The sequence below is a fragment of the Schistocerca gregaria genome, unplaced genomic scaffold (assembly GCF_023897955.1).
Source record: "Schistocerca gregaria isolate iqSchGreg1 unplaced genomic scaffold, iqSchGreg1.2 ptg001083l, whole genome shotgun sequence".
NCBI classification, from domain to species: domain Eukaryota; kingdom Metazoa; phylum Arthropoda; class Insecta; order Orthoptera; family Acrididae; genus Schistocerca; species Schistocerca gregaria.
In genome coordinates, this window is record NW_026062425.1 from 59,080 (window position 1) to 76,137 (window position 17,058).

General features: G+C 50.2%; 4 protein-coding genes across 5 annotated transcripts; 1 reads left to right on the forward strand and 3 right to left on the reverse strand.

Moving 5' to 3' along the window:
• The first annotated feature begins 47 nt into the window (after nucleotides 1-47).
• On the forward strand, nucleotides 48-7,298 carry LOC126328072 (uncharacterized). The gene is made up of 4 exons (XM_049995975.1): nucleotides 48-228; nucleotides 324-1,160; nucleotides 1,231-1,298; nucleotides 1,357-7,298. Exons 2-4 carry the CDS (start codon nucleotides 787-789, stop codon nucleotides 7,260-7,262), a joined length of 6,348 nt encoding a protein of 2,115 aa, XP_049851932.1. The 5' UTR covers nucleotides 48-228; nucleotides 324-786; the 3' UTR covers nucleotides 7,263-7,298.
• A 1,298-nt stretch (nucleotides 7,299-8,596) lies between these two features.
• Nucleotides 8,597-9,694, reverse strand: LOC126328049 (putative tRNA (cytidine(32)/guanosine(34)-2'-O)-methyltransferase). Its single transcript, XM_049995948.1, has 5 exons — nucleotides 9,668-9,694; nucleotides 9,512-9,605; nucleotides 9,351-9,435; nucleotides 9,066-9,285; nucleotides 8,597-8,935 (listed from the first exon to the last, which is right to left on the reverse strand). Exons 1-5 carry the CDS (start codon nucleotides 9,692-9,694, stop codon nucleotides 8,597-8,599), a joined length of 765 nt encoding a protein of 254 aa, XP_049851905.1.
• Nucleotides 9,695-9,747: 53 nt separating this feature from the next.
• On the reverse strand, nucleotides 9,748-11,032 carry LOC126328069 (Golgi to ER traffic protein 4 homolog). 2 transcript variants are annotated; one of them, XM_049995973.1, is made up of 3 exons: nucleotides 10,779-11,026; nucleotides 10,600-10,655; nucleotides 9,761-10,476 (listed from the first exon to the last, which is right to left on the reverse strand). In XM_049995973.1, the coding sequence occupies exons 1-3, from the start codon at nucleotides 10,895-10,897 to the stop codon at nucleotides 9,800-9,802; spliced, it is 852 nt and encodes a 283-aa protein (XP_049851930.1). In that variant the 5' UTR covers nucleotides 10,898-11,026; the 3' UTR covers nucleotides 9,761-9,799. The 2 variants fall into 2 exon arrangements, with proteins under 2 accessions (XP_049851929.1, XP_049851930.1); XM_049995972.1 differs by having other exon boundaries at nucleotides 9,748-10,655; nucleotides 10,779-11,032.
• A 1,937-nt stretch (nucleotides 11,033-12,969) lies between these two features.
• On the reverse strand, nucleotides 12,970-15,080 carry LOC126328070 (uncharacterized). Its single transcript, XM_049995974.1, has 6 exons — nucleotides 14,849-15,080; nucleotides 14,623-14,708; nucleotides 14,304-14,476; nucleotides 14,049-14,215; nucleotides 13,168-13,719; nucleotides 12,970-13,094 (listed from the first exon to the last, which is right to left on the reverse strand). The coding sequence occupies exons 1-6, from the start codon at nucleotides 15,075-15,077 to the stop codon at nucleotides 12,970-12,972; spliced, it is 1,332 nt and encodes a 443-aa protein (XP_049851931.1). The 5' UTR covers nucleotides 15,078-15,080.
• Nucleotides 15,081-17,058: the final 1,978 nt, after the last annotated feature.

The following is a 17,058-nucleotide window of genomic DNA, read 5'->3' on the forward strand; positions in this document are numbered from 1 at the left end:
TTTTTATTTTTTTCGCTATGCTTGATGTGCACGTGCTTCTTTTTTATATATTTCTTTTTGCTCTTCTCATGGTTAAATTTAAGAACCGATATCTTCTTGTCGAGCTCATTCGAGATCCCTTCTGCTCGGAACACATCGATAAGCCTGAACTTCTAAATGCCATTGAATCATCTATTCAAACAAATTTTGGAATATACGGGCTGTCACTTTTGTTGCCTACCTTACAAGGTATGCAAGGCGTATAATTTATGCACAGCCACTGTATCTCAAAACGTCATGCCTGTCTGTTTCATCTATTTTTATTCATTATTTTTTTGATCTAGTCAAATATTATCATGAAAAACTCAGGCTAGCCATTATTCGAATTCGGAAGGAGCACCTTCGTGTATTTTGGTCTGCGCTTACTCTTGTTTCGTCTGTGTCAGGAGTGCCAACTATGTTGCGCACACTCCATATCGGCGGATCTATTCTTTCATGCGAAAAAAAGATGCTGAAGTTTCATCGCGATGCAATATCTCATGTTGGTCGAATAATGAAACGCGTTCCTCATGGCGCTTTTAGTGGCGAAAAAATTTGACATTTTTTCATAGCCACTATAAACGTCTGTCTCAGTTCCTAAATAGCGTCTATACGGCAGTCCCTGACAACATCTTCGCTCAAAATATCAAAAAAATTTTTTGTCAGGAATTTTACGTTTGACCAATTCAAGTTGACACTCTTGTCACACTGAACCTGATTGATGCCACCTCTGTGACCTTGATTCTGGAAGTTTCATAGAGATTCACCATGAATAAGAGGAAGTGTGCACGCCACGTCCAGAATGATACATATAATGTTGTCAATTCGTTGCTGCCGACTCCTTTAGAATGCTCTGCTTATTATAGGCTTACGTCCGATATGAGCGATCCAGATTCATGGAATGTGGCAAGCAAGCAATACCCAGCTACTCTCTTAGACATTCCAATTTATTTGGCGAAGGCGCTTCCCAATATACACTGTTTGGCACCAAATAGAGCCGTTAATCCTGATTTATCCGACAATTGTTCGTCGAGTTCGTTATCCTTGCTTGATTTTAGCGAGGAGGTGATGCGAGTTTTATGCCCATTGGTGGATGCATCCGATTTTGGTAAGCGATCTGTTCATGCCTTGCGGGAGGAGGCGTACGTTGCAGGGCAAAAAATTGTGTCATTTTTTTTTAAATTAACGTATTCTAACACACATTGACAAAAGTCAAAACGATGCGGATGTAGTTAGAGCTTCTGAAATTGTCCATGACGATAGACACTCGAAATATATGCGTACGTTTTCGAGAGAGCTAGCGCTAGAGGCATCAACATCTACTGACGTTGAATTCAGCATATTTTATAAAACTGAAGGAAATATCTCACGCGTTGAAAAGCTCCCAGCTTACGGTGTCTGAAAAAGAGGAGCTTTGCAAAAAGTTTCGCCTGACGTCTGAGCAATCGTCAGAATCGGGTGCATCGGCGATTTTATTTGAAGCACTTTACAGTCATTATTTAGATCACGTGGAGTCAGGATGTAAAAGCAATTCAAAAGGTGCATTGGAATCGGTACAAAAGTCGATTTGTCAGCTGTTAGACATACAAAGCGGTTTGACGCACGAAAGATTGAGAGATGGTCTGAATGAAAATTTGAAGGGTTCATTGTCGAATTCTGGATTTCGAGGGTTGAAGGAGGACGTTGAGCCTGGAGAAGGCTGTGACGAAGTTGCAACTAAAAGAGGTTCGAGGTCGTCGGGAGAGAATGCAAACGGGGTAGGTCTTGTTGATTACAGGGATGGGTTGGTGGACGCTGGTCTTAGCAGTTTGAAGGGTTGCAGTGTTGAGACCGATACTAGAGAGCGAGTTGTTGCAGGTGGCTGCGGCGATGAAGAGGTGGTGGCTGATGAGTTAGCAGAAGGTGTCGCACAAGAAATGAATACTGGCACGGATTGTGTTGGACCAGAGGTGGCGGATGCAGATGAAGGCATCATTGAAGAGGAGAAGGTGCTTGATTTAGGCGAAAATAGAAGTGCTGATTCTTCGCAGACGAGCAGCTCTGAAGAATCAGATAGCGGAAATCATGACAAGTCGCGAGGTTTGTATTCGATGAGCGATAGAAAGAGAGATAGAAATGCGCCGACAGAGTTTGGGCGGCCAGGAGAAGTTATGGAGCTGGGAAAAGAGGAGAGGAGTCCGGACGCGAAACGTCGTACGGTTGAGTTAGGAGAAAGTTCGTGTAGAAAGAAGAGGGCTCAATATCGGATGCACGTGGAGACATTGTCTCGCTGGTGTGAAGAGTGGCTGTGTAGGAAAAGCGACGAGTTGAAGAAAGAGGTGCCGATGGACGCGTTGCCTTCTTATAAGTTGTTTTCAGATCTATGTACAGATGTGTATATGCCTGGATCGGAGCATGCGAATTCCTGCTTTGAAATGCTGAGTGAAGTAGTTGAATATGCAAATAATTTGGAGGCGAAGTTGATCGCGGAAAGCGCGTTGCCGATGCTGTCGGTGTTGTACGCGATTGTGGCGCAATGGGCGATGATGACGAGGAAGGAATTCGACGCTGGGAGTGGTCCGAGGGACGACAGGGTGTTGACCAATGCGTTGGGAGTGATGAAGAAGGTGGTGAATGAGTGGTGGAGGGAGGCGGGGAAGAGAGACGAAGCAGAGGCGAATCTGGTGAGTCAGGTTTTTGTGGAGATGCTGAGATGTTTGAAGGATTTGGTGGAAAAATTTAAACTATCGGACGACCATTTGACGTTGATTGTTTCGAGCGTGCTGCCATTGGTTTACATGGACGTGTTAGAGGGTGTCTATGAGCATAGCGTATGTGTGATCAAGGTGTTATTTAGGCGATACAAATCGTATAGAAATGGGTTGATTATGGATCTGTTGGTGGAATTGGACATGCGTTTGAAGGCCGAGAAAAAGGAGGGGGCGAAAGCGAGTGCGAAGAAGTCAGGAGAGTTGAAGAAGTACGTGGAGAGGTTTTGTTTTTTGGCGTTACAGATGGTACAAGGAAGTGTGGTGCTGCCGCGCAAGGCTCAGACGAAGGCGGAAGAGGGGTCTGAGTTAGAAGATGAAGAAGGGATTAGTTCTTATACCGTATTGAGTCATTGGGTGCGAGTGTTCATCGCGCAGTTGTTTGTTCGCGTGGCATCGAATATGGAGAGCAAAGACAACGAATATCAAATGGTTTTAGGTCAGATAGTGGAGTGCATACTTGAATTGTCAAGTCGCCCCGAATGGCCGGCGACGTGGTTGTTTTTATATCAACTGCGGGTGATGTTGATTCAACACGGGAAGTGGGTGTCGACATTGAATTATTCCAAGTTGACGGAGAAGTATCAGATACATTTGGTTTCGCTGTTGGGTCAGCTGGCTGCGTCCTTTGCGAGGACTCGTTCGTGGGTAGAGAGGAGGATATTTAGGCAGAGATCGGCCGATCCGGAGTTGAAAGAGAATGTGTGTTGCGCGATTTGTCGAAAGAAGGCGATCGCCGGAGTTGACTGGATTGAGTGTGAGCGTTGCCACCAATGGTGCATTCATGCCGGCTGTTGCGTGCAGGCGCCATGGGCGGACGATGCGGTTGGCGAGAGGGATCAGATGTGGTGGTGCGACGATTGTGCGTTTGATGAGACAGTCAAATGGCTGGAACAGAGAAAAATCATACAGAATGAATCGAGCGACGGAGATGAAAAAGACGAAAAGGATCAATTTGTTAAAGACTTGGCTATGTTTCGTCTTTCTGAGTACGAGCGTTTTGCTGCTCATGCGCTTATGTCCAATTACTTTAATTTTCATTACAGTCGGACGTTTCAGCATTCATTATTGGAAGCGAAGCGGTTTTGGCTCTACCGTTGGCTTTTGGACACGTCTCACGACGAGTTTCGTTCGTTTTATTACCAGGCGTGGCAGGATGACGTATCGCCCTGCACTTGGCCCTGTCGCGAGCCCGCAAAGGCGTCGCCTCGCGTTACGTGGAGAGGGGGCCAATTGAACACCACGCCAGCTGCGGCCGGTCACAGGCAGATTCCTATTTTCCCTTCTAGTTTGGTACTGGGCGCGTCTCCGACTCTGCCTGGTGTTTTTTATTTGATGCAGCGTCTTTTTCATGCTTCCCAAAGCATGTCCATGGTCTATTACGGAATTGTCGATTATTTGGTTTCGATTTTGCACCAGGAACACGCTCGTGTTCGCGCTCACGTCTTGCACGTGCTGACGTCCGTTCTGCACTCCGATCCTTCTCTGTTCAACTACCCGAAGGTGTACCACGCCATTCGCATGAGCTTTTCAGATCCGTCCGCCATGACGCGAGAAAAGTGTTTGATTTTGGTAGGGCGGTTTCTGGCGACGCGGCAAGATTGCAAGGACGCCTACATGGCTTTGGTGACGGAAAACTTGACCGATTCGTCGATCCAGGTGAGAAAGCGAGTTGTGAGGATCATATCGAGCCTTTGTCATTTAAAGTTTCATACGCTATTGACAGCGAAGTTGTGCACTCTGTTGGTATTGAAGGTGTTGCATCAGCCGATAGACCCGCTCCGGGAGATGGTGTTGACTCTATTTAGACAGCTTTGGCTGAGCAGTGACTCAGTGAGAAGGCAATATGTCGAGGAGGCCAAAGTGGAGTTGTTGACGCAGCCGAGTCGCTCTTCGCAAGAATCAGAAAAGTGGATCGGCGATGAAGATGACGAATATTTGTCTGCACCTGATGCGTTTTGTCCCCTCGATCAGACGAATCAAGCCGACTGTTCAACTGGCGCTGACATTGACAATTATACGCTAACGCTTGAAGAATGGTTCGAATTGAATCAGTTTGTCGACCCCTACGACGACGCTTCTCTCAACGACCAACGGCTGTCTCGGTGTCGATCTCTGCCCTGCTTCCTCAAAAAGCTCAAACACGACGGTCAGATTCACATTTTGTACCAGATTTTATACGTTCTCGAGCAGTGTTATCTTCTTTCTGGCCTTTCTTCCGTTACCTGGCTCACCGACGTCTTTTGCGCCGGTCCTTCTGGAGAGACGCCAAAGAAGGGCTGCGAAGGCCGTGATCCGCAGCTGGAGCCCTTCATTAGCGTTTCCATGAAGATCTTGTTGTTGGGTCGCGATGACGCGTCCGAGTTTGCCAGCGAGGGCGTTTTTTTCGAGCGTTGCGAATGCATGGAGAAGTGGTCCGAAATCAAGAAGCTGGAGATGGAGGGGAGCGAGCTGAAGACCGGTGAGGCCACCGAAGGAGCCAACGAAGACACGACTCATTCCAGAGAAATTGAGAGTTCTTCGAAGTCGCCTTCACGTCGCCTTCTTGTTTCCATTCTCCTTTATCACCTTTCGCGCACTTATCCAGTTCCCCTTTTGCCGCATTTCGAATCGATTTGTCTGCAGTTGGCCTACCACCTTCCGCTCAACACCCTCAAGCCGGACCAGACCAATTTGATCAAGTTGGTGGTCATGATTTTGACAAATTTGATTCCGAGCCTATACTGTCCTCGATCGTCGTTGATTTTGTCGCTGCGCCAAGACCTGACGAAGCTGATCCAGTACCACGGGATGCCCGTGATTTCGGCATCGATCAAGTGCGCGGTTGCCTTGGTCCAGCACCAACTCGTCGACGATCGATGGCTGTCGATGATCTACGAAACCGCCATGAGTTCGCTGAGCCAGGCGATGCCGGACAAGTCGCAGCTGACGATTCGCGCGCTTTACGTCGTCAGTCAGATTGTAGAAGCGTACTCGTTTGATTCGGAGGCCAATCGTGGGCTGCAGCGAGAAAGCTTAGAGGAGTTGGGTCAAGTGCAGTATCACACACACGCGGAACGTGTGTATGAGGTATTGATGCACGGTTGGGAGGCGCAGGCTTCGGTACAGATTCGGGTGATTGTCTTGCGGGCGCTGGGCAGTTTGGCGCATCGATGCCCCGGCATTTTGGTTCGTCCGGCTGTACAGAAGATTTTTGGAGTGGCTTTGGAGAGCGAGGCGCCGGCGTCTCTCAAGGTTCAGGCGATTAAAACGATTACCGAATACCTGGTTCATACAGAGGATCAGTGGGTTGAGCAATCTCGATTGTCTTCGAGCAGGACTACTTATTCGGGGCTCAGAGCTGCGAATTTGGCTGATCGGTCGGCCGATCAGAAGGCAGGCGCTGTTTGTTCGGCGGCTTATAAAAATTTAGATTCTGGACTGACCAATGCGATTGTGTCTCTGTATGTTGAGCGCATTGTGTCGTTTGGGACGGATTTAGACGAAAAAGTTCGCTGGGCTTCGCTGGAGTTGATATCTCGCGCACTACGCATGAATCTGATCTATTCTGCGCTCAGCGTGCCTACATTGGTGGCTTTGATTACGGATCGCCGTCGAGATATCTCTGAGATGGCTGCGCGGACGCTTTCCTTATTGGAGCTGTCAAAAATTCAAACGCGTCTTTTGGATAGTTTTTTGGTGTCATTTGAATTCCAAAAAAAAATATATGGAAAGCCTCGCGCCGTGATCAAGGCGGTGATATCGACCGATCCCCCTGTGTATAGATATCACTCCGTGCTGGGTAGTGTATATGAGTTATTTGAAAAGGCGGGCGTGCGTACCGCCAATGATTTTTTGTCAGTGGCGATTCGTTTGACGGAAAGTTTGGCCAAGAAGAACGCGTCTGTAAATCCTCAGTTGGTGAGCTATCTCATTGCTATGCTGGCGCAGTTGCCGTTCAGGAGAGAGCGAGAGCCGATGTTTGTGGTTCACAGGATATATGAGTGGTGGATCAAACACGCGGACATGGTTGCGGGTGACCTGATTCAATACTACAAGCGATTGAAGCGCAAGTATCGGGAAAGTGCGAAAATCAACAAGAACGGCGCTGACGGTGGACCGGGGCTGAGTTTATCTTCCTTCCTCTCCAACTTTCAGGCTGATATGGACATCAGGTGGATCGCCGACGCCGATCTGTGGTACACCGAATATGCGGGTTCATTTCAACTGGCGTTGATGGGGTGCCAGTTGTTTTTGCTTAGCGAATTTTACGTCAACTTGTACCACTTGTCTCTTTCGAAGTGCCAGCTCTTCGTTAATTTGGAGAAAAAAAACATGCTTCTGAACACACATGTACAACACACGAATTTGCGAGTCTATGTAAAGAAGCACCATGCGAAGTTCGAGCCGTTATTCTTGTTAAAGAGTGATTGGATTGGCCGCGATCAAGAGAAGAGGTTTGTGTATTTATGTTTTAAGGAGGCCACTGAGCAGGCGAAGTACGACAAAATGGTTTAGGTTCTCGTTTGTAATGTAGTTATTTGTGAAAATTGATTTGTGTATTTTTGAGTTTTTTCGAGACGAAAGATTGAGGTTGGCACTGGATACGAAATTTCGCAGACTCCGTCGAGGTTGGTGACGGAGTGCTGCGATCTGTTGGGAACGAATGAGGTTTCCGCTTCTTTTTTTTTTTTTGGACAGGTATTCAATAGGGTTTTGTCTTCTTGAACGATTGCCAATAGGTATATACGGGCCCGCTGCGGGGGTTCTTCCCGCTTGTCCTGCGCCGGACGGTGGTCCATCGCCGGGGAGGCAGGGTGTCCGGCGCGCGCAGCCGCGGACGGCTCTATGCCATGAGTTTGTGTACAGAGCGGTTTACAATATTTTTGGATTTTTTATGGAAAATCCCGGATTTGACTTTTTGACGTGTCCGTCTCGCGGATGTGGATTCGCTCCCCGCCGTGGATACACGCGCTCGCGAATTTGTGGGTTAATACGGATGGGCGCGTCCTGGAATTTTACGATCGCCTCGAAATTCCCGCAACGCCAGTTTAGACCTTCTGGGGGGAGCACCTTGCGGAAGCGTTCAAAAGAGCCGCCGTGCGGAGCTCAGCGAGTTGGCGCGATACCAACAATCGAAAGTCCCAGTAGGTTTCCGACATTGGCGCCGCGCGCTGATCTGGCGGCAGAAGCTTCTGACTTGGGCTCCGCACTCTCGCTGTGCGAAAGCGGGACTCCGAAGCAGAATGGGACAACGGCTCAGTTTCCACGTGTAGCAGAACGGTGTTTCGCGTACTTGTCCGATGAGAGCGAAGGGTGGCCAAACGCTAGAAACAAAGTTGTCAGTTCGCGATCAAAACGAGGCGGTCCGCGCGGTCTCGGTGGTCAGCGAGCGCTGCTTCTTCTTGTGCGCGCGACGCGCATAATCGCGAACGACGGGCACCTTTTTTTTTTTTTTTAGCGTGCATTACAATTTCCAGTGATGTGCACGAAAGTGCCACTCGCGCGAGGCGCGGTGGAGCGATAGCTCGTCGGTTGTGGGCAAGCGCAGCGGCTCGATGCGTCGGTAAATCGACTTCGAGGCCGCCTAGACAATAAAAGCTCTGACCGCACGGCCCGTCCGGGCGGGGGACTCCGACGGAGGAGGGGACGCAGGGGCAATTTCCACGGACAATTCCCCACTCGAGCGAAGACTCGCCGCGGCGGAGGGAACTGCGGCCGGCCAGCGACCCTTCAACCTCTCAGCCGCTCTACAGTCTGCCGTGAATTCGCCCGTTGTACCCACTAAAAAAAGAGACCACAAAAAAAAAAAACCGGACTGACCGTTTGAACCGTTCATTTTTCTCGTTTTTTTATGAATCGTTGGATTCCAGTCCCAGAATCTCGTCGAATCCGGACAAGTCTCCAGACTGCACGAAGAGCGCCAGCCCGTCGCCGCCCAGCGTCCGTTTCTCGCCGGGTTCCTCGAGGAGTGCCTGCGACTTGAGCGCGTAGCCGATTGGAAGCTTGAAGCGCTCGCAGACGATGAACGATTCCATCGAGTGAGAACGAGAGCTCGTGGGCTTTATAAACTGGACCGAGGAGAAAAAGACCCTGAACTGAGCGTGGGTCAAGAAGGCGTGCCTCCCCTTGAAGAACTTGGCCAAAAAAGTGCCGCCCGGCTCCAAAAGACGCATCGCCACATTCAGTGCCTAAAAAAAAAAAAAAATAAATAAATAAATAAAATCAGTCCTCGATGCGCCTCGCGCTTTGAGCCCCTACCAATGCACGCAAAACTGCGCGCGTCCGCGTTCTCGCGCAAAAAGGACCAAGTTTGCGTACGGAAAGAAGCAGTCCGGACTGAATGTATTCATCCATGTCGTGCAATCCAGTCACGTCCGACGCTCCGTCGCACAGGATCAGCTGCACCTGCTCTCCTCCGAGCGACTTCACAATCTCTTCAACGGTGCTCTCTTTCGTGATGTCACCCTTGATTTGTACCACGCCATCGATCGGGGCCATGTCCTGAATATCAACGGACACGATCTTGACCCTGTCCTTCCTTGAGGTGTTCTTGGTCAGTAAAGCAACGCGCGCGCTGAAACCCTCCCGCCGAGGAAAACCTACTTGTTGGAGGACGCCCAAACCCTCTTGCTAACCACCTGGCTCCAACTCCCGGGCGCCGCGCATAAATCAATACACCTCTCGACATCTGCGTGGAAGCGCGCCCCTTAGCTCTCTCTCACCGTGACACTTTCCCATCACCCACACTACAACAGAGAACGAACTTTCAAAGAGATTCACTTCCTCATCAATCTGCAAGAGCTTAAACGCCGACCTCGCCCGCCAGCCTTCCTCCTTTGCACGGCGGTAGTAAATGTCCTAAAGCAAGCGTGTTAACACCGCGGGCCCCCCGTAAGAAGAGTCGTATTTTCGAAACTTACGCGCACTTCAGGACCAGATCGACCCATCACGAAAAATAATGTGCAGTAACAATAAAAACAAAAAAAAAAAAAAAAAAAAGTCGTACACACGCGTCTTTTTCCGTTTGTATCTCATGTCCCAGTCGCGTTGATTCACTCGGAGAGGTCTAGAATCCCCTCCAACTTTTCATCCGGCGGCCCGCTCTCTCTCCCCCGGTTGTAAACGGCGTCGTCTCCAGGCTGAGCGCCCTTCGTATTCATCATTTCTAAAAATTCACCAACCAGCTCGCCCAGTCCGGTCACCGGCTTTTTGACACCGTAAAAAACTCGAGCGACCTCGTCCAAGTATCGCGCGAAAATGGGATCTCTCTGTATAGACTTGGCGTACTCGTCGCGGAGCCTGTTGAAGAGGTTCAAGTCCTTCTGTTCGAGCGCCTGTAACAGCAACTTCGCAAAATTCATCAAAGGCGTCCATGTAGCTTCATCCGTGTTGCCCTCCGTGTACGCCTGAAACATGAGCCTCGCGTTGCTCAGGTCGCCCAACACCAAGTACTGCAAAAGCGCGCGCACTGGAAACAGGTCCCTCTCGCTCGGATGCCCCAACTCCTTCCACTCGTGCAGCATGCTGGCCAAACTTTGGGGTTCGTGACTTCTCAAATAGTGAGCTTGTGCCGCTTTGTAATCCAGGTCCTTCCGGAACATGTCCGCGAACTTCGCGTGCAGCAACGGATCACCCTGGTTCCTGTTCTCCGGCGCCTTCGACCATTTCACCGCTTCTCGAATAAACATCACCTTCGACGGATGCCTGTTCCCCTTGGGATAATGGGAAGCTATTTCAAGAACATAATCAATATATGGAGATTCGGGCGGGATTCGCCTCTCGGAAAGGTATCTGATGAGCAACAGCGCCAGCTCGCTTCCAGACGCTATTTCCTTATTGTCAAGCAGCGTACATACACCATCTCTCAACAAAGGACCTATTTCCGACGTCTGGTTCGTGTGCAAATATCTTTCGGAACGTCAATCACAAAAAACCGCTGCTCTCGCAAAATGCATACTCCGTAACAAAGAACACACACTTTCTCCACACATGCGCTCGCACGACGACGTGCCACGCCGTCATAGCCCGTACCTCGCATACAGCGTTTTGTACAGCTGCTGCACTGTGTACCAATCCTTCTCTTGACGCGCCGCCTCCAGTTGCTCTTGCATCAGCTTCACGCCCATTCTGGGCCCTCTCGTATGTACCATCTCTTTTGCGGCCTCGACGGTGACAAGTTCCTGCGCTGTACGTGCCGACACGTTCTAGCCCGTGTGAGAGTTGTCCTGTGCGTGTCCTTCGAGAGAATGCGTACCTGCGCACCCTATCGACTCAAAACAGTGACTGATGTCAGAGAACACTTTCGCAAAAAAATACGCTTGAAATTGGCGGAAGTCGCCTGCAGCCCGCGGGCGGCTTCCATGTCACCGCGAATAGCCCCCCGCCCGGCAAGGCGCGTGCACGAGCAAAAACGCGCTCAAGCGACGCGTAACTTTCCGAATGCGGGGCGCGCGACTCCGTGCGACTCGCCCCCTCGCTCCCCTTCGGGGAAACGAGCCACTCGACGCGCACGTTGCAGCACTTCTCCTCGTGCTGTTTCGGTCAAAAGGGCCGCTGTTGTACGTCACCTAGGCAGAAAAAAGCCCGGACATCTGCAAAAAAACCTCTACCGCACGCCTTTTTATGCGAGCCCCATCTTTCTGTAGCGCAAGAACCACCCCCTAAGTCCTCCCACTCGCGTCGCTGCTCCACTCTCGCTTTTGGCGCTCGCTTTTCTGTACGCCGCAAAATATTTGTGTGACGCTGTCAGAACAACTTTTTTTCTCAATACTCAATTGAGGACACTCGACGCAATGCAAAGCAGGCGCGAGCGTTCGGCCAAGCCATCCGAGGCGCGGGACACCCGCGAAAAACAATACCCGAGACAACAGGACCTGCAACTGGCTCCGCAGGCCAAAAGGAGGAGGTGCGCCGCATTCTCTGCGCTCTTGTGTTCAAGAAGACTTAAATTGACAGAAAAAAAAGGTTATTATTAGACTTGACAGATGAGACGTTGATAGGTTCGAAAGGATTCCCGCTGCTGAAAGAACTGCTGCTTCACTTCTCGCAACAAATTCCCTCCACCCTCGACGACAAAGAAGCGTCGTTAGGCGCCCGACTCCTGTTTCTGTACGATAGTTGGGCAAAATCGTTGTGTCCAGGGGTTAACGCAGAAGAACTTTTTTGCAAAGTAGAGAAGCACTGTCAAAGTCTGACTTGTAGAGAAATGCTAGACGACATGATGTCAGAAATTGACACGAAACCAGATTCGGAGAACCCGCGTCTCAGCGAACCGCACACGGATTCGAATACGCCCTGATGTGGCGTCTCACAAAAAAAAGTTCTATCCGATACGAGAACTAATTAATATGGATAATAGATACGGACAAAATAATTTTAATTTTTTGGCAAATCATTTGCAAATATTATTACTCAGCCAGTCGCGACCAATCTACGCTATCAATCAGTAACTCCACATATAAAATGTCAGAAATACTCAGTAACATCGTGCCAAACTTTGCGTCTCTCCTGGATATGATCGACTACAAAAAACCGAGTTTTCAGCTAGCGGTCCTGTTCATATTCGGTTGCCCGACATTCTGGAACGTCGTTGGAATAATGGAAAGGAAGTTTTCAATAATAAGGAAGTTATGCGGTGGCAGCAAATACATAGCCTGTTATATGTTCGCCTTGATTGTGTTTTCAATCTCTGCGCGCAGAAACTATCTGTTTTATGTCGCTCTAGACGACCAGCCTAAACTCGAAGTTGATATAGACCCCTTGCTGATCAATTGCTTGTCTGGCCTCCTCTACCTCGTAGGCGGGACGCTGGTGATATCAAGCTTCCTTCGCCTAGGAGTCACTGGAACTTACTGTGGAGATTATTTCGGCATCTTGATGAAGGAGCGCGTCAAGTCCTTCCCGTTCAACTTAGTAGAGGACCCAATGTACCTAGGGAGCTTTTTGAACTTTGCCGCCGCAGCCGTATACAAAAGAAGCGTCGCGGGCATGTTTCTCAGCGTCCTCGCCTATGCACTATACATGATGTACAGCATTTTATTAGAGAATCCCTATACAAGTAAAATTTATTCTGGCAAGCGTTGAGATTTAGCCCTCTCGAACAGGGAGACCTTGCAGCACGTGCTTCACGCGCCGTGTTAGAATAAAAATATGTAACAACACACAAAAATAGCCTTGTATATACCCGCCTTGTATGTACCCCACCCTCGTCGCCTTCAAGCTTCTAGACCTCGTGCTGCTTGTTTTTATTTGTCAGCATTTCGAGCTGAGGTTTGCTCGACCTCGAGATTAGGGCGGCGATGCGCTCTTTGTTCTTCACGTCCATCTCATCTTCGATTTCTTCTTGAACTTCGAGTCGGCGAAAAACGTAAGTGAGACTGTCGAGCGCGTGTTGTGCAAGTTCTGACGCCTTTGTACGTACTCATTTCCTCTATGATATCCTCTAACGTGATGATTCCTATCGCCTCTCCGTGTTGGTCTATTACGCCCGCCATGTGGCTCTTTCCCGTCTGAAACAAGTTCAACGCCGTGTACAGCAATATGTTTCGATTGAACAGAGGCAGTTCCTTTCGGAAGTCCGTTCCCTGAAGCTTCCCGCCCTCTAAAATGAACTTTAAAGTGAGTGTTTTGACAAGAAGCATCCCTACTAAATTAGACGGACGGCCCTCCCACAACGGAATTCGGCTGTGTCCGAAGTGCGAGATGATCCGCATGGTGTTGGCATCAATATTGTCGGTTATGCTCAACGAAAAAACCTTGTTCAAGGGTGTCATCGCCGATTCGACCGTCTTCGACGCCAAATCTAGTACCCCCTTGATAATAACCACCTCGTCTTCGGTCAAGAGGTCCTCGCTCGGCATCTTGCTTCCGGTGTTCAGCTCAATATAGTGCGCTCCTGGCGAATTGTTCCCGTTCCCGGGGCCATGAAACTCAAATGCTTTGGCGGCGTGAAAGCCTACAAACTCCTTAAGTTCTGGGCAGCGAAGTTAGTCAAAAACAGCAAAGGGGATCCGGCAGCCAAGTGGTGCAACTGCACGTGAATCGACACCGCTACTGCTTCGCTCGGCAACGCTCTGCGCTCAACAAAATCTGTAGCGGTGTCAAACTTTGCACAAACTTCTGCGAACGAAACCCTCGAAACGCGCTCGTCATCGAGTTGCAGCGATCGGTCCCACAATCAACACAACAACTCATTCGACGGCTTGAATCAATCACAATTCACCATGCCAAAACGTGGCCATCATCGACACGTCATCAATTGTCGCATTTTGAATTCACAATACAAGACCCCGTTTTTCGTACGATTTCGCTTATACAGCGTGCCGATTTTTTCTCCTATCAGGTAGTCCAGCAACTTCGAAATGGGCCAACTAATTGGCCACGAAATGTAGATCAGGCACCACACTATCCAATACGTTTTTCCGCCCAAGCGCAGAGCCCACCTGGAAAAGATCGCCTGCGGGATAATTCTGATACACCTGTCAAAACGCGAGCGGAGACAACACAGAGAGAAGACCATTGCGCAAAAAAAAAACACCTTATGGAAACTCGACATACTCGCCAAATAACAGCACGGCTGTCACCGAAAGGAATATCGCCGCCCAAGGAGGAACCAGTCGCTCTAAAAAAATGGGTAGGGCCTCCATGGCGCAGGCATTGGTCAGCAGAAGGGTCACCAAAGACAAATGGTGCCTCTTGACCAATGGCAAAATTTTGGATGCGCAATGTTTCTGTCAAGTCCAATCTACGGTCAGCAAAACCACACTCCGCGTCTCCAATCTTGGCAAAAAACGTCAAAAGACGAGAGTCATTTGCTGTCCTCTCTTAATTTCTGGACGCCCCTTGTTCTCGCGGGCGCGCTTCATTGATCACGTGCCTCTTCTGGGGTCCCATGTTTAAGCAATATCTCTAACATGTTGAGGTCCAGCCCCATCAGTCCTAGCGTCAATCCGGACATCAAACCTGTCGATGCGTTCCGCGCTGTTGTTATCTCGCAAAAAAAAGACAGGCTAATTCCCCTTTTTTTCCCCTACTTATGCGCGTAGACACCGCCTTCTGCTGAAAAAAGTGTCTTTGCGTCCCTTTTTTTCCAGTTAACGCACCTGCTAATGTCACCAGCACTATGCAGATGGTCAAGTCCATATAGAAGCCAAAGGAGCCCACTTTTTCTACCTCTTCACCCGGCAGTTCGTCCACACGCTCGTCTCGAGGGGCTGCGGACTGTGCGCGGCGAACGCATCTCGCAGCCGGCGCGTGCACGATTAATACGAAAAAGAGCAAGAAAACGTGAAAGCAAGCATCTCTTCGCCGTCGACCGACACCAGTGTTCATCAGAACGAGCGATAGGGAGGAATAAAATAGCTTCAAATTTTTTTACAGAACTAATAGAAATCGAAAATTTTTTTGTCGCGAATTCGTAAAAAACATTTCTGTTTTTATTTATAGTGTATCATTCTCCGTTTTATGGTTCCATCCGCTCCGCTCGAATACAAGTAGTTGTCCTGCACTTGCAAACACGTCACGCCGTTCTTCGAGAAGCCGGTCTTTGCGCTCAGGCCCCTCACAACATGGGCCTCTCTCCAACTCGCCTTTTCTGCTAGCGTACTGCCGTTCACTTCCCACATCTTCACACTCCCGCTCTTCGACGCCGTGATCAGGTAGCTCTGCGTGGGATCCGTGCACATGCACCTGATGACGCTCTCATGCGCCTGCGCCTGCCTCAACATCTTGTCCATCCTCAAGTCGTACACAGACAGGTGTCCTTTAGAGTCGCCCATTATCAACAGCTGGGACTTCTGCACGTACTGCAGGCTGTGGACGTCTAAAGGCGTGCTCAGCTTCATCACCGCCGCCGACTCTTGCGGCAGCAGCGTGTCTATCAAAACCACGTTCTGCCCGCCCCCGTTTCCTGCGTCTCCTGCCACGGCTAACACGGTGCCCGCGTTCAAGAAGCAAAAATCGTGGCCCTTCTTCAGCGAACTGTTCACGAAGTAGGGCTCGGCCATCATGCACTCGAAGTCGGAGGACCACACCCCGAGTGTGCCGGCGTGTCCCAAAGACGCGAACTTGGAGCCGTTACAATTGTACCTAATACACGCCGCACTCTGATTTTTGATGTAGCTTCTGTGTTGAAAGACGAACGTCTTCTGCCTCACTTGAAACTGCCAAAGGCCCAGAGACCCGTCGTGCGACGACGACAAAAAGTACGGATACACGGGGTGCGAGCACACCAGGCTGGCGTTTTCTTCGTAGGCAAACTGTTCTTTGTGCACGTAGTGAACTGCGTCGGCCGTGGGCGACGACTCCAGCTTGTGGGGCGCGCCGAGCTGGGAGGGCAGTTGCTTGCTCGAGCGCCTGTGGCTCGCGGACGCGGCACGACCATTCGGTTGCGCCTGGTCTCTGGACGAGGGACCCGACGACAGCCAATGTTTGTGGTACAAAATCGACTTTTTGGACCACTGCAGCGGACCCACTAGACGCGGCTCGTAGATTTGGTCGCTCGGCCGTTCGCAACCGGCCTCGTGGTCCGAGTTGTAAAACAGCCCTAGATTGCAGATGCTGCTGACCGAGTTTTTCGTCGGGGGGCAATCGAGTTTGAGCTGGCTCATTTGACTGTTCGTCGTCACCACCACCTGACTTGGATCTCTCCTGTTGAAAACAAAGCAATTCACGGGCTCTTTTACGTTGTGAATCAATTCCACCTGCCCGAATTCTGAAAACTGCGGCCTCACGTGGTCGCTGCAGTTTTCTTGTTCTATCAACAAGGACGTTCGAGCGTCCCACGCCGCTCTCGAGTCTTCCAGAATCGCCTCGCTCCGACCGAACGCGTCCTCCGCCTCCGAGTCGGCTCTCGGCGCCGAAGGGCGGTCTTCGGCTCGTCCCACGACGTCCAGCTCCCAACACGACCTCTTCATCCTCGCGTTCAGAATGTCTTGACGCTCTTCGAGCACGCGCTTCCACAGCTCGTTGTACAAAACGTAGTTCTTCAATTCTTGCAAGAAGGCCGCCCTCTTCAGGTAGCTGTTGACGGTCCTCTCGCCGCTCAGCGCCAGCCACAGGTCCTTCAGCGGCTCGTCCGCTTGGATCGAACACGACCGCTCGATCAGCGGCCGAAGCAGTTCGAGGTCCAGGCAAAAGCTCGCCGGGTCCTCGAGGATTCGGTACAAGCAAAGCGCCATCAGACTATAGGGCACGTGCTTCAGCTGCTGCTCTGTGTGCTCGACCCAGGCGTCCAACACTCGAATGTGCGTCAGCGAGTTCGGCTCCGCGAACACGCGGGACAGAAGCGAGTACTGCTGCGAGGTGAATTTGA

Excerpts from the sequence above, each read along its gene's own strand:
- LOC126328072 (XM_049995975.1), top strand. The coding sequence starts at position 787 with ATGAATAAGAGGAAGTGTGCACGCCACGTCCAGAATGATACATATAAT. Across the intron at positions 1,161-1,230 it reads CATGCCTTGCGGGAGGAGGC|TCAAAACGATGCGGATGTAG; the intron begins GTACGTTGCAGG and ends CATTGACAAAAG. Across the intron at positions 1,299-1,356 it reads TAGACACTCGAAATATATGC|CATATTTTATAAAACTGAAG; the intron begins GTACGTTTTCGA and ends CGTTGAATTCAG.
- LOC126328049 (XM_049995948.1), bottom strand. The coding sequence starts at position 9,694 with ATGGGTCGATCTGGTCCTGAAGTGCGC. Across the intron at positions 9,606-9,667 it reads GATCTGGTCCTGAAGTGCGC|GACATTTACTACCGCCGTGC; the intron begins GTAAGTTTCGAA and ends CGCTTGCTTTAG. Across the intron at positions 9,436-9,511 it reads GGAAGTGAATCTCTTTGAAA|ATGTCGAGAGGTGTATTGAT; the intron begins GTTCGTTCTCTG and ends GCTTCCACGCAG.
- LOC126328069 (XM_049995972.1), bottom strand. The coding sequence starts at position 10,897 with ATGGTACATACGAGAGGGCCCAGAATGGGCGTGAAGCTGATGCAAGAG. Across the intron at positions 10,656-10,778 it reads TACAAAACGCTGTATGCGAG|ATATTTGCACACGAACCAGA; the intron begins GTACGGGCTATG and ends ACGTTCCGAAAG.
- LOC126328070 (XM_049995974.1), bottom strand. The coding sequence starts at position 15,077 with ATGAACACTGGTGTCGGTCGACGGCGAAGAGATGCTTGCTTTCACGTT. Across the intron at positions 14,216-14,303 it reads GCCGTGCTGTTATTTGGCGA|AATTATCCCGCAGGCGATCT; the intron begins GTATGTCGAGTT and ends CAGGTGTATCAG. Across the intron at positions 13,095-13,167 it reads GGATATCATAGAGGAAATGA|TTCAAGAAGAAATCGAAGAT; the intron begins GTACGTACAAAG and ends GCCGACTCGAAG.